This window comes from Ammospiza caudacuta, chromosome 3, assembly GCF_027887145.1.
Source record: "Ammospiza caudacuta isolate bAmmCau1 chromosome 3, bAmmCau1.pri, whole genome shotgun sequence".
In the NCBI taxonomy this organism is placed as follows: Eukaryota; Metazoa; Chordata; class Aves; order Passeriformes; family Passerellidae; genus Ammospiza; species Ammospiza caudacuta.
In genome coordinates, this window is record NC_080595.1 from 12,015,086 (window position 1) to 12,041,918 (window position 26,833).

Consider the following 26,833-nt stretch of genomic DNA (forward strand, 5'->3'; position numbering starts at 1 on the left):
TCTTGATCTAACAAGGCTTGATTTGGGCATTATATATACAGGAGGCTTGATCTGATTGTGTTACCCTGTGCAAGGAAAAGAGGCTTCATGTCTGTACCCTCAGGCACAATCCCCTTGAAAATTCATCATCAGTTATTTGTTCTTTTTGAAGGGTTTAAGCTAAAACATAATGCTTTGGTTCATCATTTGCTCTCAAACCCAACTTATGTGCAGCCTAAGGAAACTCAGCTGTGAGGATGAAGTACTTCTGGAACTAGAACATGTCACAGAAGGGAAAAAAGCACCATTACTGGCCCCGTTTTTATTTTGGGGTAATTGGAGGGGAGCACTTTTTTAGCAGATGCTGACAAAGACACATTTTAAGAGCATGAACCATGGTATGGACAACAGAGCTTGATGAGCTAAACCCATAATGAGCTCTGGAGACCATGGAAAGCTAAAGCTTTGAGGGTGGAGGGAAACCACCAGAGCTGACACTCCTGGAAAGGGAAGTTTTCTGTCCATGGAAGACAGCAGCTGTCTACTGCTTCCTCATGAGTTGGTAGAGAAAAATAGCCCTGAATCATGTATTTACTCAATTACTTGGTGCATTCAAGATTTTCTGGTTTTCTCTTTGTTGAAACTGGATCCATTGATAGTTCCTAAGGACAAATGGTGCTGCTCTGTGATCTAGACACACAAGCACCAGCTAATTTCACAAACAACCAACCTGATGGATGATGCTCAAACCTCTCCTGTTTGCCCCTCTAGACTAAAAGGCAAGTCCCACTTTCCTTTGACTCAGCTGGATCACACTGAGTGATCACACTGAGATCACCTTTTATGTTTTGTCTAAACTCAGAGGAGTTACTTGTGGACAATGGAGACCAGAAGACAGAATTTTGAATCAAGGGGTGTCTCTCTTTCTGTGGCTGGGGAAGGACCAGAATTCTTGCCTTGGTTGTAAGTCTCACCTAGAAAATTTGTCAGAACGTGAAGATTTCACTTTCTCTAGAAAGTTATAACAACCTGGCAAATTGATGCATTCACCATCCAAACCTTCTTCAGCAGTAGCCATCAGGCTGCCTGGGCTAGCAAGGGGCCAACCCATCCCATGTGCTCCTAAAATCAGCTTCATTAAGCTCCTGCAGGTGACTCTGTGACACTTTTCAGCATAGAGCCCAAAGACGTGGGAGGGAAGGGGGGAGGCAGGAATCACAGGATCGCCTAAGGAGGAGCAGTCTGTGTCTTCTGCTGTGTCTTCTGCTACCAAGAAAGCTGTTCAGCATTTCACAGCTTCTCCAGTTTTCCTTGTATTGTGTGCTGCCTCATTTGATATGCAAAAGACCAGGCTAAAATAAGTTAATTTCTCAAAATAAGAAAATGGTTATGATTAAGTGTAGCCAAAGCATTTCGAAATTTTGTCTAGGCAGGAGTTGCTTTCTACCTTTTGTTGCATCATTTGGATTAATCTGCTTTTTTTTTTTTTTTTTTTTGCAAGTGGAAAAATATGGATTTTAGGATCTGCTGTGATATATAAGTTAAGTAGTGCATGCTTATAAAAGTATTTATTTACATCCCTTAGGTGAAAGTGGTACACAAACCATTCTGTGTACCAAAATACCTACTGAATAAGGTAAAAGTCATCCTTTGGTAGCAAATACTCCAGGGTATATTCTCAAGGTGCAACTCTATGGATATTAAATTCTAATTTACATTATAGGAACTTCTGTGTAACTTTCAGCATCTTGAGGGCAGGCCGTGAAAATAAGTACGCTGCTTAATGCATTTAAATTAGTCTATGCATTTTCTCTCAGGGAACAGAGGACTACTGTTCAAAAACATTAAGGCAAGTAACCAACATAGGCAAAGAAATTTAAAATCCAGGCAGTTATCCCAAAGAATAAATGTTTGAATGGGGCCATTGCTGTGATGTGGGGCTTTCCCTGCAGCCCTGGACAAGTCAGCAGGCTGGTGATCGGGCAGGGAGCAATCACAGGAGGCTTCCTGGCTCCTGCAGCTGGATTTGCAAGTCCCAGATGTCCCCACCACAGGTGACAGTCTATTTTGGATGGTGATCAGTGGCTGGAACAGGGCTTTTCCTCAGAGGAGGGGTTGGTGGCACTTCAGACCTCTGGTCCATTCCAAGACGGATGCAGCAGAATCACGTAAGAAAGCTTGTCCTCAGCCACATTCCAGGGTGTGTCAGTGTTCATTTGCCCCCTCTGCCCTTCGGGATGGGCTCCCACAGGCGGCATGTGGAAGGTGAGGAGCCACAGGAGCTTCTCCCAGGGCTCCTGTATCCATGGTGGTGATGGAGGAGCCGGGCGGAGCAGTGACTGTGCCACTGTCCCTCCGTGAGCTGCTGGGGTAATTCTCCTTCCCCAGGCAGTGCCGTTGCTTCAGACCACCCTGCATTGCTGCAACCTTTGGAAACATCACCCCTCCCTTTATTTTCACCCCAAACATTTGTATAGGGAGCCTGGTGTTCCAAATTCAGTTTATTTCACGCCAGGAGAAGCTATGCCTTGCGTTCATTGCAACGAGCAATGAAGGAAGGATGGGTGGCTTTATTACAACCCATAAACCTTTTGCTGCATCATCACTTGGTTTTCTGCTTTTCCCTGCCAAAGCTTAACTGTGGAAGAGATCTTCCACTTGTTGTCATCCCTTGCACAACTAAAAAAACCTGAAGGAGAAATTTATTATCCATGTCAGTTACTCACTGCCGATGTCAAAGAGCAGAGATTTAATTACAGTTTTGCTACATTTCAGGGAAAGATAATCTGATCTCAGGATTTTTCTAATGCTTGGATGGAACAAAATTACAAATAAAGTACAAACCCTTAGAAGAAGAAGCTAGGAAATGTAAAATCAATTAATGGTGTCCATATCAACATTTTCCAAATTTTCTATTCAAAAAGTCACAGAAAAACACACTAATATTTGCATATTTTAATTGAAACACATCAGAGCACAAGAAAGAAGTATTCCATCATTCTTTCTATGTGGTTTACTATCTTGATGCTTGCTTTCTTTGATAAAATAAATTTAGAAAGAAAATACATTTTGTCATTACTTGCTTTTGTTGAGCAAGAATGAGCTTTGTGGTAATGAACTGTTAGCAGAATCTTTATTTGTTAACTGCACTGGTGTGAAGCCAGCATTAAAGACTGAAGTATTTAATGAGAGAATCATCTTGCACATCATTTCAGGTCCCTGTTTTACAGCTGTCTAGACAGAGAGAGAGAGAAAAAAAAGGGAACCAACTTGTCTGAATGTATGCTAAATGCTTTAATGCCTTTCCCCAGTGACATACTGTTCAGATTACCTGAATTTATAAAACATGAAACGCGGGCAAAAGCTTGTGTGAGTTCCCACTCTGTTTCAGGAGGAAACTTTGATCCAGTCTTCTTCTGCCTTCCTCTATCCTAATAAGACAGATAAAACTAAATGCATGCAAAATTAAGATAGCCTTTTTGCATATATCAATGTAGGATCTCAAGTAGCCTCATTCATCCAAAATGGGATTTGAGGGTGAAATGCACAGTTCTTAAAGAAAGTCTCAGCTGGTGGAAGAAAAAAAAATCCAACCTAAAAAACCAACCAAACACCCCCTCTGCAATTGAAAACGTTGTGAATTATCAATATAAGAATATTTCTCAGTTGGCTTGCCCTGCTCTTGGTCAGTTTGCTGGGCTTCCCCTGCCACCACTAGGGCAAGAAGCTGTGTCAGACAAGCTGCAGGTTCAGCATCGCATGGAGACAATTCCTTCCTCTGGACCATTAAATTCTGCAAGGCAGCCCCAGTCCAGGTCCTTGCATTTGAGGGATGAAGCTGATTATTGCGACTGGCAAACCTAGCAAGGAGCCTCAGGACTGACGGTCATCCTGTGGTGCAGAATTTACCCTTTCATCTTTTTCTTTTCTCCCCTGGGCATGGTCATTGCATGCTGAGGAGGCTGCTATGTCTGCCAGATTTTTGACATTCATCTCAGGTGCCTTTGAGTGGGTTTTTTGTTCTAAAGGGAAGGATGGAATGCTGGAAAAATCAAAAATTTTTTCCCAAAATCTGTCATTTCCTCAGTTTTCATCTCTTTCCTCCAGAAGATTCCCTCTATTTGGAAAGAAAGGAAGTTTCAAGTTGTATTTTATGATGAGATTCATGTGATTTCAAGGTAGAATAAATGACCATCTAAGTGAATATAAAACCATCTTTGTAAATATAAAACAATTTTTGTAAATATAAAAATACGTATTTAATAATTAACTTAAAATAATTCTTAAAGTGGCAGAGTGGTACATTTATAAAATTTATTTGCATATAGCACAGAACTAAGAACTCAAAATTGCCAGTTCTATTTGCATTTTACATTTTCAAATATAATTCATCACTCCTACGTGGCAAAATATATGTTTTTTCTTATGTGATGTGTCAGAATATTGTCCTGAATTAAATAATTATCTTTTTCATTATAAAATCAATATATTCATTCTAATATCCCTAAATTATTTTCAAAAAATGTTCCCCTTTGTGTGTTAGTTACATATTAACTCCCAAATTTCTTGATAGAATTCAGAATTAAAATGTACTGACTTGTAAGCAGAACTGTGAATACAAAATTAAGGGGTTTTAGGGAAAAAAAAAAAGAAAAAATAGGTATTTTCTAAATATTAAAAAATGTTTTTATTGTTTTTTAAATATTAATCTTGTTTAGTGTACTGTTACTGTACCAGTGAGGGAATGCAACAGGTGTGACCTCCTTGAAATTGTGCCCAATTTGCTCTAAATGGGATTTGCCTCAATTTTTATTGTTGCCACTACTAAATACTGTTTGTAGAAAGAAGAAATTGGGCACCAGATTGGAAATGGCAATTCCATTTCAGGAGGATTTCATAAACACCTTCCCATATTAATTTTATCCAGCTTTTCTGTTTATTTTAGGAATAATGCTAGTGGAATTGACATGCTGCAATGAAGGAGTGTTTCCCATTGCTATACAAATGTTGATATAAACCTCAGCATTTATGGAAAACAAATGTTGAGATGAAGTCAAGACATTTATTTTCTAAGCAGGGGATGTTGATTCTCTGACAACATTGTATTGCACAGCCTTTATTTTTATTATGCCTAATGATTGATGTGGATTTAATCATTAGTTTGATGGCTCCTTTGCTCAGTGGAGAGGCAACTGGGCATTTTATCATTATTAGTGAGCTGCATTTTGATTTTTCTATCAAGGGCTCTGCTGGCCCTAATTCATCCCAGGTGTAAAAACAGAGATTCATTTTGCCCATTGTTTGTTTTGTGACCAAGCCAAGAACAATTTGCTCACAAAATATTGTGAATATTTATTTTGATTTCTAGAGCAGGAGCCTGGTTTGGATGAAGACTCCCATATATGTGCGTGAGCCTTTAAAAATAAGTAAGAGTGGTGAACCTTTTGTGACTAAACCACTCACCACATGGCAGAATATATATACTTATATACTTAAATACATGCATGTGTGCTGGTACATACACAGAGACTAGTCTGGGAAACATTTAAATTGCTAGGATTTAGAATGGTAGACAGATACTAAGCCAGAAAATATTTTGAATGTTGGGGAGCCAACACCACAGATGGAAATTACAAATGGTTGTGAGAGAAATGCAGAAAGCTGGAGGGCTCTTGGTGTATGTAAGTTTTCCAGAGAAGTCAGCAGAAGATTGGGAGCTGGGGACAGGGACAGAACCTCACCTGTGAGAGCTGCTGATGTCACTTTCTGAAGGAGGATGTTCAAGAGAACAACATTTCTGGAACAACTGTGAGATAGTTCATCCACGTGGAGAATGTATTTTGTCCACCTCATAGGGCACTTCCTCCTCTGAGCAGAACAAATTCATGTAATAAATAGGGTGTTTCTCGGCCAGGAATGGCCTCTCCATTTTGTCTTATGCTTGAAAGTTTCTTCACTAAAAGCAGGAATAATGCAGCATTTCAGGTGGGGACAGAATTAAACCATTTTTTGTTATTTGGAAGCATTGTTTACTTCTGTCTCGCTTTTCTGCTCAAGAGCACAAAGATTTACATCTTTATCTGGAAGTGTTTATCCTTCCTAGCGTAATTATGAAGTGAAGGTGCTCATTAGACATGTCTAATCCCTTTGTCAATCTTATCTTTTATTTGGAATGAGGATTTTATACTGGCCTGTTTTTCATCTTTATTCCCCACATTTTTAAGGCTTCTTGTGCTGGATTTTTAAGATTTATGCTTTTCCCATCTGTGCTGCGAGAAGGGGTGAGCACGATGCGGTGAAAAGAACGTGCTTATTTATTATTTCTGTTTCCAATGAGACGAGGCTCTCTAGGAGAGCTGGCAGCAGCAGAGCTCCCTGGAGGAAGGGCTGTGGGGTGTTTCCTTTGTGGGATAAAGGGGCTGCAAGTGGTAGGAGAGCTAGAGGCCAGAGATGGATATGTGCCACTCAGGGTCTGCCCTGGAGAGCAGGGAGCAGCCCCAGGGGTGAGGGACAGGATTTGGAGGAGGTCTGAGCAGAGCTTGCTGCCACGAGCCATTGAGGAATTTGGCCATTCAATGTTTAGAGAGGGTCTGCACAAAAGAGGGGGACAAAAAGCCTGTTGCAACAGGACAAGGAATAGTGGTTTTAAACTAAGCTAAAAGAGGTTCTATTTAGATCACATCTAAGGCAGAAGCTTTTCGCTGTTTTTGTGCTGAGCCACTGGAATGTACTGCCCAGAGAGGTGGTGGATGAGCCATCCCTGGAAACATTTAAGGTCAGGTTGTCCTGGTCTCTGAGCAATGTGGTCTAGTGGATGTCCCTCTGGGAAGGTGGACTGGATGACCTTGAAAAGTCCCTTCCAACCTGTACTATTCTATGGTTCTGTGAACTCCAAACCTCCAAAAGTATTGGACGTCAGGCTAGGGAGGATATAAAATCTTCCCAGTTCTTTTCCAATATCCTGTAAGGTTTTTCTGCTTTGAACTTAATTATCCTAGTTGATATTCTAATAAAAGCTGCCTTTTTTGAGCTTAAAACCCTCTCATCCTTCTTTGAGACATCCTGTGCAGAGGAAGGTCAATGCACATAGCCTAAAAACTCATGACTTGAAGTGTCCTCACAGGGCACTGTCCAGACTGCTTTGTCATTACGTTTTCACCATCCTGGCTCCTCCATTCCCTGATCCTGACCCTCTGTTGGGGGACCCAGTGCCATGAACTGAGGCTGCAGGCACATTTGAAGCATAGGAGTAAACTCAAGGGAGCAACAGAGGACAGAGCCAGGAGGCAATGAATTTCTACAGAGGAAAGAAAATGCATTTCAGTTCATCTGCAGCAGCCATGTTCCCAAGCATAATTGACAACACAAACTGTTTATTTAAAAATAAGCTTGGTTTTGCCTGTGTTTCTTGGTAGCAGACCTAAACACACTAACAAGTAAAGTGGTTTTTCACAAGCCTTCATCTGTCAATATCAAGGATCCTGTTTTGTATTCCCAGGACCCAGAGTAGCTCTGAGCAGCACATTATATTTCCATCCCACTGTGCTGCCAGGCACTGTGCTTTCAGGGTAACAGATAACATGTTAACGACTGAAACAGGCTGTAAAAATGAGGGGGGAATTGTGTCAGCAGGGACAATCACTCAGGTCTCCAGACAGAGGGCCTCCTAATGGGACCTCAGCTAAGCACCGTACAGGCTTAATTCCCAGGCAGCACCTTCCTGTGAACTGGACAGTCTCCAGGTTTCAGGCACCTTTGCCACACAGGGAGATTGATTTCATATGGATAAAAAATCTAGGACATAATTGTTCTTGATTTTGATGGTGTGCAGTCAGCATCTATCCCAGCAATGTGACAGTAAGGTGTATTTCCATCTGCACATGTAGGGGTGCTTCTGTTCCCCATATTTTGTGAATCTGTTGGCAGGCTGAAAGTTCTCTGCACTCAAGGGGCAAAACTCTCATTTGCCACAACTCCTCTGGATCACAGGAGACAAAGCAATAATTGTTCTTTGGGGAAGACCACCATTCTTTGAGGAAGACCATCCAGGAGCCCTCTCTTCCTCTTCTTGCTGTTATTCACTCTCAGTAGCCTTTTTGTAAATCTGTCGAGTTTACTCCAGCTCTTACTCCAGCGCTGACCTTGTCTAATCGTATTGATTGTTAGGAACTGAAGGTTAATTAGGAAGCAAGTTGCTATGGCAATTCTTGAGTCACACATATAAAGAGAAAATACTGCTAAAACCACCAGTGCATGGTGACTATTAGCATAGTTAAACAAATTAAAAAATATAATTCATTCAGATGTATGCTGGAATTCAAATGAAGACCTAATACGCTACAAGGAAGTTTTTCCCTTGCTACCACATTTTCCTCTTTCGTGGTAGGTTGGTTTTTTTTTTCCTTTTATTTGTATGTTGAATGAGTTATACAGAATTTCAGGACTAAATGACAAAGTAGGCTTTGGGTTGTTCTCCACCCCCACCAGGCAGCCCACACAAAATATGTCACAACAAGTTTGGTGTGACAGGAGAACGGCTCAGGCAGAGGGTAATGGGACTTGGAACCCCCCAGATTTCTGGGTCATTTGTTCATATCCAGTCTGCATGTGTGTGATGAATGTTTTATTTTCACTTGGGTGGGCTGATGGCTGGCATACCAGGGGAGGGTGAGCTCAGCCTGTGCCCTCAGGAGATGGTGATTCATTGCAAGCTGGGGCTGCCACAGCTGGCTGTCAGCAGCAGCAGCCTCTCTTGGCCAGACTTTGAAATGGGGTCTCAGTGGGTGTCCAGGCTCCTTCGTGGGGCACTGTGGGATGGCTTGATTGCTTTGGCCATGCTGTGCCTCATCTCTGGATGAATGGAAGATTTTTGCCATCCACATCAATAAAGTCTTTTTACCTCACTTTTAACTAAATGTGACCTAAAAGAAAATCAAGTGTGTTTCTCCCTGTTTAGTGGCGGCCTTCCTTCTTCTCCTCTGGCACCTTCCTGAGTAATCATGTCCCTGACACATCTGAGCTCTCCTAACAGGTCTCCATCAGTACATTTTTAAGGAAGAGGATATAAGAGCTTGCTTCCTGGTGCCACCCTTCTGGACTCTTTGAATGATGAGGCAAAATGGATTTAGGAGAGTCACAGGTCTAGATGGGAGAGAGCTGTGTCCTGAGCTCAGGTCATACCCTGGACTCCAGGGGAGTTTCTCTGCCCCTCTCAGTCTTCAGTGGATGAATGTCCTCAAATTGACTTCAGCAGCATACAGAGAAAAAAGTGAGCAGAAGTGGAGTTGTTTTGTAGCATTAATCTCTTTTAACAGGTCTAATTGATAAATCTTCTCTGTGTGGCTTCTTGGGGCTTGCATGCTCGCAGAGGTTCATTCATTTCACTGAAAATAAATTATAAAATTTATTGGAACTGTGTGCCAGTTGAAAAAAGACAACAACAACAAACAAACACACACTCACAAGAAAACACATACAAAATAAAATCAAAATACACAAGTAGGTTTAAATTCATTAGGATCAACTAAATCCAAAACACCTGATGTGGGGCTTTGTGTGGTCCTGAAGTTAAATAGGTGCCACTGTCCTGACCCTGCCATTTTGAAGTAGCAATTGCACGATTTCAGGGCAAAGACAAAAATTAAAACCCCATGTATTTAAACTGCTACATAATCTGTCCTCACCAAAGGCATTCAGGTGGAGCACGGGGCATTCACTCGGAGAATTTTTAGCCAGAGCCACACTGCAGACCCATCTTGGAACTGGTGGAAAGAGTACAATGCCACCCTATTACCTTTGTGTAGAAGAACGTGGTGTGTGCTGGTGCTGCTGGTTGCTTTCTGTTTGCTGGATATTTCTGCATGTAAGAAAAATGCTCTTCTGTCCAGGCATCTGGTCCAAATTTCAGTAATTTCAAGACAAAGTATCTTTTGGAGAGAAATCTGATCATGTTCCATAATATTATATTTGTTTCTTCATTTTGCCATTAAAACTATTTTAAAACACATGTTTTTTCCATCTGGTAGAAAAAGAAACTATACCATTTTTCTCTTAGTTTTAATTCAGTATTTAACTTTCCTTTAAATCTGAGCTAATTTGCTGTCACAGGATTGCCTTTAACTTTGTGTACTTCTGTGTTCTGTGTATTGAGCTGTGTGCTTTCTAGAGAAAACACTTATTCAAAATTGCAGGAAAATACGCACTCCTCTAAAATGTAGAATGCTAATGTAAATACATATGAACTATTAAAATCAATGAATTTTCATTCCTTCTGCTGCAGAGTCTGAAATCTTCTTCAGTCTCAAATAAGATTGAGATATTTATCAGAAATGACAGGTTTAATTTTATTTAGTTATTGATTGATTGGTTGATTTATTTATTTATTTATTTATTGTGTTTCATCATCATGACTTTACCAAATGGTGATTTTTGTGGTTTGGCATCTCTTCAGGAATTGTTTTTCCCTCTAATCAGTAGTGTTTCCTCATAGGGTTTTAGTGGAAATACAAAAAGGTTTTGCCAGGTTTGAGCGCTGTGAAAACACTATAAATTCCATTTTATTTACATCAATACAGGAAGTCAGACACAAAAAATATCATAAGTATATGCGACACTTTTCAGCAAAGGAATAGGCACAGCAACTTCTAAGGAAAACGTGATTTTTTTTTTAATTCAAACCACATTTGTTTTTCAGCCTCTTCTTTAGTGCCGTGGCTAGGGGGGAAGACTCCTCTTTTTCCTTGATGAGGAAGGAAGAGCTAATTCCAATAAGGCTTTTTGCATCACCTCTAGGTCAAACTTTCTTCTATGCCCCAGGATAGAGGGGAGGAGAATGATCCCCAGGTAGATCAAAGTACTCTGGCACAGGAGGAACAGGCTGCTCCCAAGGGCTGAAAATTGCCTCTGGGTTTTGCCTCATTCCTATGGAATGGTTCTTCCTGAGGGCTCCTTGTGAAAGCCCCACAAGAGCAGAAAGCCTTTTTTATGTTTTGTGCTTCTCCAGAGTGGGGTACAGAGCAGCCTCCTTGGAAACAGGGTGAGGTGTGCAGAAAGGCAGCTGCTGCCTGCTTTCAGTGAGTAACAACCATCCTGTGGCCATGGATTTATTATTTTTATTGCTGTTATTGGAATATTGTGTGTATACACACACAAGCACAGAAATATATTCTAGTGAATTTTGGCCCAAGCTTTATGACATCTTCCCTTATCCCTGTTAACACTTCCTTATTCCTGTGCAGCCTTGCAGAGTTTGCTGATAAGGATTGTAACTCAGGTGGAAGCATATGATTTTCCAAGGTTTCATAGTGGACAGCTGTTCAGTTATTTGTAATATAAATAAGACACTGGGTGTCTTGATTCAAGCTCCTCTTTGCTGCCACTTGGCAAAAGGGGTAGGGACTGTGTGCAATTCCCATGTTTCCATGTCATCTCTGCATCTTCCAGTACAGAACCTGCAGATTTGGGGTTAGCAGTAATTTTTTCTGCTCATGATGATATCATAATTATATAAATAAGTCTTGTTGCACACCTGTTTTGAAAAGCTTTTGATTTAGTAGCTTCTTAGTGGTGTGTGTTTTTTCTCTGGCATTCTGTTGCAAGGCAGAGGTTTGGATTTAACTCTGGAAATATAAAAGAATATCCTTTTCCTTGGTTAGGTTATATGTAATCACACAAACATTTATGCAGTACCATCTTAGCTGAGCCTGGTGCCAAAGCTCAAGGATAAAGGTTTGTAGAGTTCAGTTAGACACAAAACATAAGGACAGTAAGTTGCTTTGGTTGAAGGGAAGAATGAATGCAACCAAAATAAAGACACAAGGAAATCTCTGTGCTGGAAAAGAATATTTCTCAGGGAGAGCTCTTAACATTGAATAATAGAAACCTAAATCCTTTCAAGAGAACATTTGAAAGATGTAGTGCATGTTGCTGGCAGCTGTTGGATGATGCCTATATTTATAATTGGCCTTAACATTAGGCAATGCTAATATTTTTCTTATGATGGGTCAAGTCATGGAGATTTATTTTCACTGAAATGAAAAGCACTGTGTGTTGTATGTACTATATGATTTGCTCTGGTGAATAATACTCAGTGTTCTGGGAGGATTTTTAAAGCAAAAAATCAGGAGAAGAACAAATATTTTTTTTAGAATTTCCTATCTTAGCTAAAATGTTTAATTGTGCCTATCTGAGGCACTTGTTATTCTGGACATCCCTGTTTCTGTAATGTATTTGAATTAGTAATGAACTGTCCTCCAGAGGCCTCTCATGAGTGTGTGCTTCCTTAAACATTTCAGAACTGTCTGCTAAGTATCTGGGAGCATCTGCTCCAGGAGGATCTGTTTGGAAAGGCTGTCACTAGACTTTGGGCTCTGGAAGCCACATGTTCTCCCAGCCCAGGACAGTCTGCCTATTGATTTTTCCCAGAAATTATTTGCTGCACTTCCTTGTTCAGCTGCTCTGCTGAGTGATTGTCTCCAATGCAATTTCTTCATCTCCCCAGGTCATCTTAATAAACTATTCATCATTAGCTGGCTACTAAAGCCAAGAGAGGAGTAATAAAAGATGTGGCAATAAATGCTGCTTGCCCATTTCCATGGAAGGAGCTACAGCTTAGGAATATCAGCATCTCTGAAAGAGAAGGTCCCTTCCTCTTCCATCTTTGGTCTCCACATCCTCTGGAGCCCACCATGCCTGAGGGGAAAAAGTGCCATTGACTGAGTGGGTGTTTCTTTTTTACACACATTTTTCTGTCTTCCCTGCAAGCTTCCATAGCCATAAATAAAATTTAGTAATTCCTGAAGTGGGGGGCAGCAGATATGTCTGTCCCAGGGGCAGGATGGCACTGAGTTCTGAGCCCCATCTCTCTGGGCTGCCTGTGTGGAGCCAGATTTCTGTGGAAAGTTGCCATTTCCTCCAAAGACCCTTTTTCTTGTTTGGCCCTACAAAGTTTCATGCATTTTCAGCATTGCTGGCAATAAACTGAAAGGAGTGTAATACACTCCCTTAGTGCTGGAGTATGAGCAGATATCTGTCCCCCAAACTGTACTGATTATAAAATCAATTCTTGTAACGATGTAGCTTCGTCTGTGGGATCTGGTTGTTATCAGTCCCAATTCTGCAGACTAATCATGTGCCTTTTCAGATTAGAGAGACCAATTTAAAACCTTTACATGGACAATTAATTTGATGCAACCAAACTCTCCACAGACTTTCATCTGGACTGCTGGCATGGTGCTAAAGCACAGATAGAAATAAAATCCCCTTTGCTTCTGTCTGCCGTGCAGAAATTTGCATTTTATTTTCTTTCCCAAGCCTGCAGGGATTTCTTTGGGAGCATGGTTTCCTGCCTTTTGGAGAAGACAGGAAGGCACAGCATTGGCACCTCCTGATAATCTCCCTCAAAGACTGATGCACTCTCTGACTCCAAGTGTGGAGCTGCCATTAGTGTGCAGTTGGTTAAATGGGTTTTCCACCTATTAAGGCCAGGACAACACGTGTGTGTGTCTTCAGCAAAGTAAAGAGATGATGAGAAGAGTCAGTCCTTGATTTCATTTCTGAAACATCAATATCTGCTAAGAGATATTACCCTGTAACTCCCTGGTGTTCAATAAATCATGGCAGGGAGACAAGTTTTTCATGTTCACAAGGAAAAGTGACAGGAGAAAGTGTCAACTATCTATTTTTTAAAGGTCAAAAGTCTCTAATATTTTTAAGAAAAATGGCTTTCCTTTTGTAACCTGCTTAAATCAATGGAGTAGCATTTTGCTGTCACTTCAGAGGCAAGTTTTCAAAAGTAGATTTTAGACTGCCTTGTTTCTGATCAGGCTGAAGGAATAAGAGCCACTCCATCCATGACAGAGAGACGGAGGAGACAGAGGTAGCCAGGTGTTTAATTTCTCAGTTCAGACACTCTCAGGCAGGTCCCTTGGGGGCTCACCTGGGCAGGATTGCCTGGGCAGCACCACATTTACCTGTGAAGCTTGACATAAATTGTGGCATCAGTCAAAGCACTGAGTAAAACTGACCTGGAAAATTGCTCTAAAGAGCATTTATATTTACAGAAAGGGGGGAAAATAAGCACTGCTGGCCTTTTTTCCCTTCTCCTTTCCCTTAAATGAGCACAATGCTGTTGATTTGTAGCAGTACAGAGAGCACAGTGAGGCCACCTGCTCTGGGAATCAGTACCTTGAACCTCCAGCATCACTGCTGATTTCAGAGTGAAAGAAAAGCATTCCTGGGAATTCACAGGACAGCTATGCCACAGAAAAACTGCATCAAAGGTGAAGGGTAATAGCCAATAAATACCCAATTATAATGTATCACAGGAAATACAAGGTGAGCAGATCAGGTGTATAACCTGTGTACACACCTGCACTGGAAGGGAATTTAAGGACTGTAGGAGTTTACAGGGATGGAGTCACCACCAGGAGAACAGAGCAGGACTGTGTGCCTGGAGAGAGGAGAAATCCCTTCTTCACCCCATGTGCCACATCTGTGTGCAAGGTGCACACGCCAAGCAAGGACCACAGAGGCCTCGACAGACAGGGCAGTCCTATATGCTAATTCACCACAGAGAGAAGAAATGCAGAAATCCACAAATCCCACAAGAAATGCAGAAATCCACAAATCCCACATTCACTGTGGCCATCAGACAGCCAAACTCACCAGGTGGGCAGCAGTTTCTCTCTGTCATTCCTGCTGCAGGAGCTACAAGGTCTTCATGCTCTAAATCACACATCCCTGGGCATTGTGTAAGGGGCTAATGCTGGTCCAAGCTGCTCTTCTGCCTCTTGTGTGCTCTGCTCTTCTTTTGACACGACTTACCACTCACTGATCTCTCTTATCTGTATATGGACATGCATATATAAGCACACAATTTTTAAAAACAGTCATATTTCCAAGCGGAAGAAGAAATTACCTTGCATCCTATCCCTGCTGATCCTGAAAGGAATTCCTGTCATAAAAGACATAAACTTCCAGTCTATTATTCTTTTGTTATTTTGGAACATTAGACCACTTGGCCCCAAGTTTGTGAGTTTAATACAGTCATGTTTTTTCTGTAAGACTTTGGTTAGCCTAAGAGACTTTTCCTTCAGTGGACTACAGAGAAACTGCCATGAACCCTAAGTCCTTTGCTAACAGAATTGTTTAAAAGGCCATTTTGATGTGTCTTGATTTTTACAGGTTGCACTGTGGGTGCAGCTGGTTTGAAGAGGAATCCTTGCTCTGGATCACACTGTGCTCTGCCACAGATGTCACAAAGTGGTACCCCCAGCCTTGCCTAAGGGCAGCTCTGCAGGCAGATTAAATTATTTTCCATTTCTCTCTCCTTTAACACAGGCTCTGACTGTCACACATGGAAATTATACACTGCACCCAGTTGCTGGGAATGGGTAATAGTGATTCCAGTTTGCTGCTTTGGTGGCAAATTACAGATCCCTTAATCATGTGATGTCACATCTTAGAGTCTTACATTCTCTTTGCAGAAAAATAAAAACTGTTGCCCTTTGTGCCTTTGGAAAATGCCTTTACTGAATGCTATTTCATCTTTTGTATTTGTATGTATTTGAGTGAACAATTTATGCTTTCAAGGATCACTGGTGATTTCAACTCTGCATGCAGCGAAAACTAAGCTCAGGCAGATGCCTAAGCACTTTGCAACCACTGGGTGCTTTGGATATTTGGGTTTTTTTTGAAGAAATTTCCCCTGGTTTTTTTGCACACCATCTATTCCAAGGCTTGTCTGTTTGAGAAGTGATGCTGGGATTGCTGGCTGGGTTTCCTGCCATAGCTACCAGTAGCACTAATAGTGTCATTCATTCCAAACAAACAACGTAATAACAGCCCTATCTTCTCTCTTGATGACATATAATCAGATTTGCATTATGAACAATCATCTGTTTGTGTGTATTTATACTGCAAGACAAAACACTTGCACAAACACTAGCCAGCAATCCCTTTTTTCTCTTTGTAGCTGCTGCCTCAGGTGTTATTTGCTCTCCTCTGCAGAGGATGTGAGTCTGATGAGTTGGTTGTTTGATGTGAGCAGCAGTGGTGTGCACTTTGAATGTCATGGATGCCTGTATCAAAGACAGTGTTTGGAATTTCCAGGAGCAGGTGTGCACACTTTGCTAGGTATGAATAGATAGCTCACACAAATTATGCAACCAAACCCCAGATTAGTGATGCCTATTGTTCATAAGGTTATCACCACCAGGATTTCCTGGAGAGAGTGTAGCAGAGGATCCAGTTCATTGCCTAAAGGGACAGAGGGTCCTTTCCCTCACCACTGCAATCCCCTGAACACAGAGGATGCAACCCAGCACCAGGAGGGTTGCTGCCTTCTGCCGCTGACAGTTTTCCCTTCTGTTACTTTGAGATGCTCATAACCTCATTAGCTGAAAAAGAGGTTTGCTTCAGCTGGAAGACAAAAAAAATGTCATTGTAAATGGACATATTTATATTCATTACCTGTTTAAAAAAACCAAGCCTGTTGCCTGTGTACCTGTGAATGGGCATGTTAGAATAAAAGCCAAGTCATTTCCCACATCTCTGAAAGCCCCCTCACACAGGTGTTATTTAATTCTGTTTAAAACACAATCTCCAAAAAACCTACTATTTTAAAAATCTAATCTTGCAAAAACATTTTGGAGATTCCTATCTTCCTCCCTCTCTTCATTCCTTTGCTCCACCATGAATTCTCCAAGCCTTCCAGAGTGCCATGGCCTGCTGGTGCCCCAGCTTAATCAGATCTGTATCTTCCATTTCTTGAATCAAAACAAAGCCAATAACCTACCACACTCACAGGAAGCCAAAACACTCTTCTGATGCAGAAACATTCATTTTTAAGCAATCCATTAAAAAAGCTGTGTCATCCAAGTTGTTGCAAAGTTAGATAGCAGATTGGATAATAAAAAATTATTACCCTCAGCAGCACTATCTGCTGGGTGAGGTCACAACTGTATTATGGTTTCTTAATAACCCTTTTTTCCCTGTGTAAGGCCAACACATCTGCAACATTTTTTTCCTGAACTTCTTAGTGGCATGAAGTATCTTCTGACTAAATGTATTTGTTGGTATTAAACCTGATGTTTTTTCTGAAGATTTTCTTTTTTCCAGAAAACTGATTTTTAGATTGTGGGGAATGGCAAAAATACACCTGACCACCCAAAAAGGGCATGAGGAAAACCAAACCAAACCTCAAAAATGTGAGACACCTCCCACCTTGTTAAATCTTAGAGACTTAGTTAGGCAAGTGAATTTTATATAGTCACATAAATAACTCATATGGAGTATGAGGTATTTATATGCTTCTATTCTATTCTATTCTATTCTATTCTATTCTATTCTATTCTATTCTATTCTATTCTTCTTGATATTTCTACTTATATCTTGTAATTATTTTTAAAGCAAACAGGAAGATGATAAAAACTCTTTGAAGTATCCTTTGCAATGTCTGGATATCTCACATGGCATGAAGGAATCCCTCTTTCCAGGGATTTTGTTGCTGCTGAAAATTAAGTAATTATGAAACATTTTATTGCTGCTGAAAATTAAGTAATAAAGAGGAACACACTCACATGTGAGCTGGTGGTTCAGCACTGCTAAACAAACACAGTCCTCAATGTACCCTGCCAAGCACCTATTGTCAGTCCTTGTGTACTTTTATTTTCCTATTCTCCAGCCAGTTTAGAGCTCCTGGAGCAGAGCAGAGTTGGATTTCTTCCACAAAAAAAAAAAAAACTTGAGGAAACAGAAGGGAAAACTTCTTATTAAACTAAAAAATATTAAACCACTAAGGCATTTTTTAAAACTGAAAAGGTCAGGTGAAAAACATGTCTTCTTTTGCAAGGCTTCTGTTTGTCTTAAATGGGCAGGTAATCTGTCAGGTATGGTTCAGCTGTTACTTAGAAGAGAGTGGAACACATTTATATTCCTCTGATTAATTTTTGTGATTATTTTTTTGGCTGTGCACCTGACATTACAATCTCTTGTTTTACCTCGGGCCTATTTGAATCTATTTGCAACCATCATAATTTCAGAAGAACAAGATATTCAGGAACAAGTGTCATCCCTTTTCCAATCTATTTATCCAAGGTTTCATTCCAAAAATGTGTGCAGTTACCTTATGATTAAAATGCAACAGACCATGACAATATCACTGAATTACAGCTGTATTACAAATTTTACTTCCTACACCTGACCTCAGCCTGAGAAAATAACATGTTGGCACCATTTCCAAAAAAAAATGGCAGTGAGGAATCTTTTGGCATGGCTGTCTTTACCTCGACCTTCCTGGCCAGTGCCAGGATAAGTGATGGGACTGGGACAGGGGACACTGCAGTAATGCCCACTTGACTCACCAGGGGAAATCCTGAGCTCTAAATTACACCAGAGCCCAGGCCCACAGATTAAGGAAGCAAAGAAAGATGTGTTCTGGACTAGCAGGAGATGTATTCTGGTGTGGTGAGAGCAGTAAAACTGGCCATTTATATTCTGCAGTTCTCTGGCTGTAAGTGGGCATTAACTGTGTGCACACCATGTCAAATGAGGTTTGCTCCAAGGTGTGGAAGACTTCTTCATTTCTGTGTTCTCCAGCTGCTGTTAGCAAGGGCACATCTGCTGGTGCCTTAATTTTAATCTCTGTTCTTCCCATTGAGTGAAGACAGCAGTGTCCTGTTGCTGAAGTTGTGCAATATTTCTTGGGAACTTTTTAGCTGTCTTTGTTTCCAGTCACCTTCACCCCCCCTCTTTTCTTCACTGAGTTAAAAGGTTTCATTAAATTTCCCTCAGTAATTAGCAATGTCAGAAGGCCAGAAGCCCATGATGGATAGACCCTGACTTCTAATGCACAGGGAATGGTGACAGCAGGACATGCAGGGCTGATGCTGCAGATACAAACTCCAGCCTCAGATCTCTGCTCCTGACTGTTGTTGCTGCTTGCCCCTTGTACTCATCAGCATTTCTGTTTTCTTATCTGATATCCACCTTGGTTTTAAAACTCATCAGTAATCTGAGAAGTTCCTTGTGAATTTTTCACTTCTCCATTTTCCGCTTCACCATGACTTGAAATATCTTGACTTCTAAATTATTTTTCAGAGAGATCTCACAGAATGATGCCTTGGAGGTCATAGAAGCAAATGTGTTTTCCAACCTTCCCAAACTACATGAAATGTAAGTAATGAGCAATCTAAATGCAAAGGAGACAATTATAAAGATTCATTATAGGCAAGTATCAAAGGTTTTGCAGTTTGGTTCAGGTAAGCACTGAAGAATTTGTAGCATTATAGGAGCAATTGAAATCTCCCTTTGTCTTTTCCATCCTCTTATCTAGCTGCCCCTTTCTTTACCTGCTCAGGCAAAAATTTATCCTCAGATCACTGCCAGGATCGAAAGGTGGTGGGGTCTGCCTGTCCATGGTAGGCTGCTCCCTGAAATCATCCAGATCTTCTGCTGCCAAAAAGAAAACCTCAGCATATTGTTCCACTGCATCATGGGACAAACACAATTTTAAGATCAATTTATTGATATATTTTTTCTCTGATGTTTCATTTCCTCTTTGCAGAAGAATTGAGAAAGCCAACAACCTCGTGTACATCGATAAAGATGCCTTCCAACACCTTCCAAGCCTCAGATATTTGTAAGACCTTTTGCTCTTTACAGCTCCTAGAGTCACTTTGAATTACACACCTGTGTGTTTGTCCAGCTGGTGCTGAGCACTTTGGGTGATAAGACAGGATGGTTCCCTCTCCTCACTACCAGTTGCATGTTATCAAGACACATTTTCATGTCTGCACATTCCTCAGAAAAGCTGAAGATAAAGCTTCCACAGAGGAGTCCCACACACAAGTTCCTCGAGCCTTTCTAAGCAAGAGGTTGAAAATGAGTGATGAGCAGAGGAGCTGGAGCTTTCTTACATCTGTAGAAACAAATTTAGGTTGAAATTCCTCCTGGAAGCTTAGAGACAAAACTAAAATCTCTCATCTGTCTTTGCTATGGTGCTGCCTTCTATTATATGTCTCATACATGATGTTAAACATTCAGATTATTTTTTCTTTGGCAAAGGTGGTGTTATAGCCATGGTCTTCATAAATGCCTGATGTGAGATGATTAGATCCCCAAAATACAAACATATAGCTGTATACAGATAAAAAATAATTGTATGCAAAATAAAGCTGTATGTACAGCTTTATTTCCTCAGCCAGCCTCATCAGGAATGTGATTTGCATCTCTGTGGTTGCCACATCTGCTTCTGTGGAGTTGCCATCAAAATTCAGTGGTAACTGAATGCATCCTTACAGAAAGCTGGTTACTCAAATACATTTTCACTGCTGTTAGCACATGGTTTTAATGTGACTGATGATCTCTCCTCTGTGTTAGAACCCCAATGAAGTACAGTGGACTCCATTTAAAACTAGTTGGTGTTAATGATGGCAGCTTATACAGCTCAAATGGTGCCCTTTGGTGAGCAGGACACCTGTTTATTCACCCAGCAGGATGCCAACTTAACTTTTGTATGTCCACCAACCTGAACAATAAACCCTGTCTGATCTTCCTGACTGACACAAGAAACCTCACTCATACAAGAAGCCTTGTTTTCCTTACTCATGTGAGAAACCTGGCCATGGTTTGTACATTTCAGTACATAAAAGGAAACATTTAATTGTCTGGTTAGCGATTTTATAAAGACAGTATGAAATCAGGTCATTGGTTTGATAAGCATAGCTCCCAGTAAGCCAAGGAGTGTTTAAAGTCTCTGAAAATCACTAATATCTGACAGGTTCTGGGCTCAAAAATGCCAAGGGGCATTGCTTTGAATTTTTACTTTAAGATTTGAGATTTAAGACTTGGACTTTAGGAGATAAGGTGTATTTAGCACTACAGAAGCCATTACAGTTTAAACCCTCATTGAACTGGAATATGTGTCTAGATTTGGAGTAGGATTTTTGCTCTTCCCAGTATTTTGACTGATTCACACTTTATCAAATTCATCAGGCATCTTGGTAAACTTTAAATTTTGTGTTTGCCTAACTGAAACACAGATTTTCTCTTGACAGTGGGGAAATAAAGCTCTAAGTTTGCATTGTCATGAGAAGATATATCATGTGCCTTTTTCCTCCCATTTCAAGCCTGAGTCATTCAGCAGTGACTACTGCCTTTGAGTAGCTCTGGCCACCTAAGAACAAAACCACAGCATTTGTTTATTCCATGTGAAATGCCCAGAACAATCTGCTGTGGGGAGTCCAGTTGTCAGATGTACAGATGGGTGGAAAGAATGAGAGCACATTTATCTCACATGAAATCGAAGCAGAAATGTGAACGTACTAAAGAACACACAGTGAGCATTTAAACATGGGACACAGAAATCATAGGGGAGGGTAAATTCACACTTTAAATATCTGAAATAGTGAAAGTTTTTCTCTTGGCACTAGTGGATGTTGAACACTTGTGAACACTTGTCATTCCACGCTCTCATGCATGTTTGCTCAAACATTCAAAGATTTCATCTATGTAAATTTCAGCTGCAGCAGCAATCCTATGACCTGTAGAAGCAACAAGTTAAAAATAAAGAGGATTTCTTGTCTACCTGACCATTCCCCTGTCCTCTTGAGCTAGTTTTACTTGCTTGTTGATATCAGAGGAAAATGCATTTTGAAGTTCTTCCAAGGTTTTTCTCCTGTGAGCATGGAGGGCTAGAAGAGACTCTCCAGCTGCTGTATCCTATTTCTTCCCAGATCCACTTCATATATCCCATTAATTAGGTGTTTTATTGAAATTCCTGATCCTCTTCACTGTTGCCTGCTTTCCTCCATTTTCCAGGAGAGGCTTTTCTAGAAACTTAATGATTTGGTAACTAGAAGATTTCCTCTAGTTTATTCACAGCCCCTCAGATCATGTTCATTCTTGTGCCAGAGCTTTTCTCTAATTTATGTTCATAAAATCCATCTTTGGTGCTTACTCCACTAATGGATTCATGCTGCATCCCCTCTGTGCCTTCATTTTAGGAGGTAAAACCCCCCAGCCCTGCATGACTATAGAGAGCTCAAAAGGGGCAGGTTCCATGGCTGGGAGCTTCTGCAGAGATGAATGTGGGGTTTGTTCTAAAAACAGGGGTTGAGGAAGGTGTGCTGGGGGTATAAATCTGTGCAATATTGTTGGAGCCACAGCATTTCCCAACACAGGGACTGGGAGCAGGACACAAAGTTCTTGTCGGGGACTTTGTGCATCCAATGAGCAGGGCATGATGCTGAGTAACATCATGCTCAAATCAACAGGCTCAGATCACCTCTCTCTGTGTTTTCCCCTGCGTTTCTGGAGCAAAGATGCCATTTTCTCCATGCCCTGGCTTCACTGACTGGTGCTTGCCCTTGAATAGGCAGAAAGCTTTGCTGTTTGAAAGGGTAGGATAGTTAATTTAATGAGAAAGCAGAAACCTTGATGGAAGGGTGTCAAACACCTTCTGATAAAGGTAACCCAGTCCTCATATTCTCCTTCCTGTGACATGCAGGGAAGAGGCAGTACTAAAAATATAAGGTAAGGTGTCGAGGAGGTTAATAGATTGATGTTTTTTCTGTTCTGTTTTGTGGTGGTTGTTCAGGGTTTTTTATACAATACACAAGCAAAAGGTTGTAAACATGTGGGACTATAGTTTAAAATAATTCATAAAAGAGTAAAGCATCTGTGTGGAGTAGCTATTGCAGAAATGATAAAAATTTTAAGGCCATGAAAGGAAACTTGTAAAACCCGGAAACTTGTAAAACCTGGAAACTTGTAAACCTGTACATCACTGCCTAATTTTCACATTAATTGCTGTAAGTTAGGAAGGAATAGCACATGGTTTTGTCAATATCTTGTCATATAACAGATTAGGTGATAATGTCTGACTGTCTAAGGAGGTACAGACCATCCTTGGATCATTGTGGTTCTTCTGAAGCTCCCAGCTATGGGGACAGTCTGGCAGGGTTCAAGACACGTGCTCTGATTCATTACACAGTTCTGGGGCTGTAGCAAAACTCTTAAAACACAGTGCAGAAAAACTTCCAGAAAAAAAATTATATTTACTGGTGGCTATCGCTCAGAAAACAAATAAAGAGGAAAAAAAATAAATTAATCAGTCTCAATGTCCAAAATTGAGCCCAGGCACTACAGCCCATTAGTTTAATGACCTTTGCAACACATTGTTTGCAAGGCTTTCTCTGTGTTTCTACAAAAATAGTTGTAAAGCCACTGGGTCATTTTTATGGGCAGGCAAGAAGCTCTAGCTAGCCTTGTCAGTCCCCTCGTTGGTTTCATGGGCTCATTATGGCCACCAGCTGCTGAATATTAATATGCTTTTATCTCTGTCAGCTTGGAGACAAATGCATTTCCTCCCAGCCCCTTTGGCACTCCCTTTGTCTCCTGCATCATCATTACCAGTATGGCAAAAACACAAAGGAGAGGAAAATGCTGAAAAAACACAGAACTGAACAGCCTAAACCTTCTAGAAACAGGCAACCTTAACTTTCCCACCAGTCTTTTAGAAACAGTGAAGATAATTGCTAATTGGTTTTCTTGGGTATATGCCAGAGAGACAGGCTGCTTCAAAATGGTAACTTACTGACCTTTTCATGGGTACAAGATTATTTATCTGGCCCTCATTAGGGAGACCTGTGCCACAGTCTCCTTAATAATGTGGTGATGGCTTTTCAAACTCATTTTCTTTCCAAAATTAGTTCTCATATGTGATCTATGTCCTTTGGTTCATTTTTGAGGGGTGTCCATGTCCTGTATGAAGCAATCTCAGCTTACAATACAAAGATTTGAATGTAACAGTTCTTACAGGTTAATTTTGAGGGCATACAGCTGAATTCTTGGAGGGGAGGGAAAATGTAGGTCCCAAAATTGTAGGTTTTGCCTGCAGAAGGAGCAGAGCCCAACTGCAAAGTCTTTCAGCAACTTGCACCTGTCTGGTGCTTCCTAAGCACAAATCTGCATTTGCTGCAGGTGCAGCAAACCCCACAGAACTCCTGACCCTTTTCTTGGAGTTGACTCTTCAATAAAAAGAAGTGATGCCCCACTCCTTCCTTTGGCCTCACTGTTAAAGACCTTTCCCCAGGAGTGGGGCTGCAGATTTCAGAATACCTGAATCAGAGGGATGTCCTGCTGCAACCAGGCTCACAAGCACCATCAAGTGACCAGTGTGACTAAGGGACACAAAAATAATGCTTCCTGAGCGAAGTTGTGTTTATCTCTGCCTACCTTGAGTTTGCAATTTAGCAAATGCCCACAGTAAATTGATGAGGTGAACCGTGCTCCCAGATTTGTCAGAATAGCTCCTACAATTTGGCACAAAAAAAAAAACCCCAGACAAATTGCTATATCTGGAGATAAGCAGCCAGAATCTTTCAGGAATTAGTTTCTGAAATTTTTTTTTCTCTGCTGATTGTGGTGCTCTGTTTTCTTAAGTATTGACTCTAGTAAGCCTTTTCAGAAAGACAATTAATACCTTGGAAAGCAGCCATCAGCAATCTGAAAAAAAATATTCTCACCAAGCTGTTTATGCATGGCAAGGGGGGACTCATAACACAGATTAAAGAGGACACTTGTTTAAAGTGAGGTTACTAAGGATGTATACATTGTATGGCAAATATATTGACAAAGCTGTCCTGCAGGAAAGATATTCAGTAAATTGGATTATCTACATTCTAAAAAGATTATCCACTTTAAGGCCTCTGGAGATTTGCTGCTGGAATAAAAAGAGAGGGAAGATCTAGGCTGCAGTCTAGCTAAATATTTTTTCAGTTCTTTTTTCTGCTTTTAATTAAAAGAACATCCTCTCCTGCTCCTAATCACCATTCTGTGCCTCTGTGCAATCAGTGCCTTGTACCACCTGTAGATTTACTTCAATATGAAATGATTTGTCAGAGATTCTTCCCTCTTCATCTCATGCTGCTCAGTTGACACCAGTGAAAACTGAGCCCTGAAAACTTTGGAATTACTGGAAAGATCAGAACTAACCCAAGGCACTGGGGATGGTTTTTCTCCCATGCTGGGTGAAAGCCCTGAGAGCCAATGTGGAGTTTTGCTATGCTGGGATCAAGTTGCCCCTGGGAGCAGGGCTTGAATAGCAGATGCTAGAACCCTGTTACCTTTCATTGCTGCACCATGAGGATTGAGATTTTCTTGGGGAAGGACTGCAGAAAGAAAAGCTCCTTATGTCTTCTCTGCCCTGCAGTAGCCACACACTGCTTGGCAGCAGTCTCCTCCTTCATTTTCCTGCTGGGGGAAATGTATGCCACAATTTGTGTTTAAAAGGGGCTTGTAAAATAGGATTGCACCGATTTTTAGCATATGACTCATTTAAAATGAAAGGCAGCTTTCCACTAAAACCCTGTATATCTCCAGTAATTTAGAATGTGTATTTTTAAATATTGTAAGGGAGAGTTACAGGTTCTTCTACTGCTTCTAATTTTTTTGATGAAGTCCTTTTATGAAGTGTAAGTGCAGAAATGTTTTAAGTAACACGGGCCTTGTATAATTCACCTGCTTCATTAACCATGCTTTCTATTTAACTATATATAATAGTTTTTCACACGCATTTTTGTGGAGCTTTCTTGGTCACACGTGACCGCTGTTATTTTTAAGTTAACACAATGTCAGACCACTCTGAACCCTGAGACGAAACAGTCTTGACATTTCAGCAACTTTCCCAAACTGACTTCTTGAATATTCACTAATACTGCTTTAATTTTTCCCTGCATATGAACTATTGCTTTCTGTTAGAAGATGAGACAGATCAAAGTTGTCTTTTCAGCATCTGAGGATACCCAGATACCATCTCAGGGAGCTCAGAGCAGTACTTATGCAAGTGAATGACTTTTTCATGGACTTATGTGTCACCCTGAGTTCCCAAATGTAGGATTTGGTTGTCACATGGAGACGTTCAGTTTCAGTTCAAATTATGAAACCTGAAAGACTGCAACTCTCCTGAAATGATCTAGGTTCATAAAAAAACATCATGTGAACAATCTTACCTTTTTCCAGTCTCAACCAGTCCTTTGATCACAATTCAGCTGTTCAGGAATGATTCTGTTTAAAAAATAAATAAATAAAAGGAAAAAGATCTGATCTAATAATAAAATAATGTTGTTCTAAGTGCCAGGATAAAAAAAAAAAAAAAAAAAACAAACCAACAACAACAACAAAAACTTACATATCCTGTGTTCTTTAAGAAACCAATATTCTCAGTGAAAGGTTACCTTCTTTACCATCTCATATATTAAAAACACAAAGATGTAATCAAACTTTCAAGAATCCATATTTTCTCTTTGTTTGGTGGGGTAAACATGAGACTTTTTGGTGTCTGGGAAAAGCTCCCAAGTGTTCAGAGGCCAGTCCAGTCCAACTCCTCCCTCCAGCACTGAGCCCTCCTCCCAGCCACCAGCAGCCACCAGTCATGGCAACACCACATTTTTCCTGACCTTGCCGCTGCTCTGGATAACAAAATTTGACTAAATTAGATGTGGTCCGTCTCTCTGGATACCTGTGGCCTCAGTGGCAGTGAGCACAGGGTTATTCTTCAGAACCAGCAGCTCTGGGGTGGTGTTTCATGGACAGGAGCCACAGTGCAGTGGCCAGTGATGCTCAGTGCAGAGGGAGGGTGGAGGTATCTCGGACAGAGGCTTGGGTCCATTTCCAGCTGCACAAACTGCTGAAATGTTCCCATGGTTTTGGCTCCTCACTATCAAAGCTTCTGGGGAACAAAATATCCTAATTCTCTCCTAATTTCAGCAATTAATTTCCCTTGGAATTAATGTGCCCTCTGTTATAGAGGAAGGTTAAAATTTGGTGGGTCGATACTTTTGTCTTAAAACAG

At 40.8% G+C, this 26,833-nt stretch overlaps 1 protein-coding gene across 1 annotated transcript in view; it reads left to right on the forward strand.

The window, feature by feature from the left end:
• The window catches only part of FSHR (follicle stimulating hormone receptor), a 79,376-nt gene that overhangs the window by 34,037 nt on the left and 18,506 nt on the right, over positions 1-26,833 (forward strand). The window contains 2 exon segments of the mRNA XM_058801998.1: positions 19,078-19,152; positions 19,544-19,618. Coding sequence (XP_058657981.1) covers positions 19,078-19,152; positions 19,544-19,618 — 150 coding nt within the window.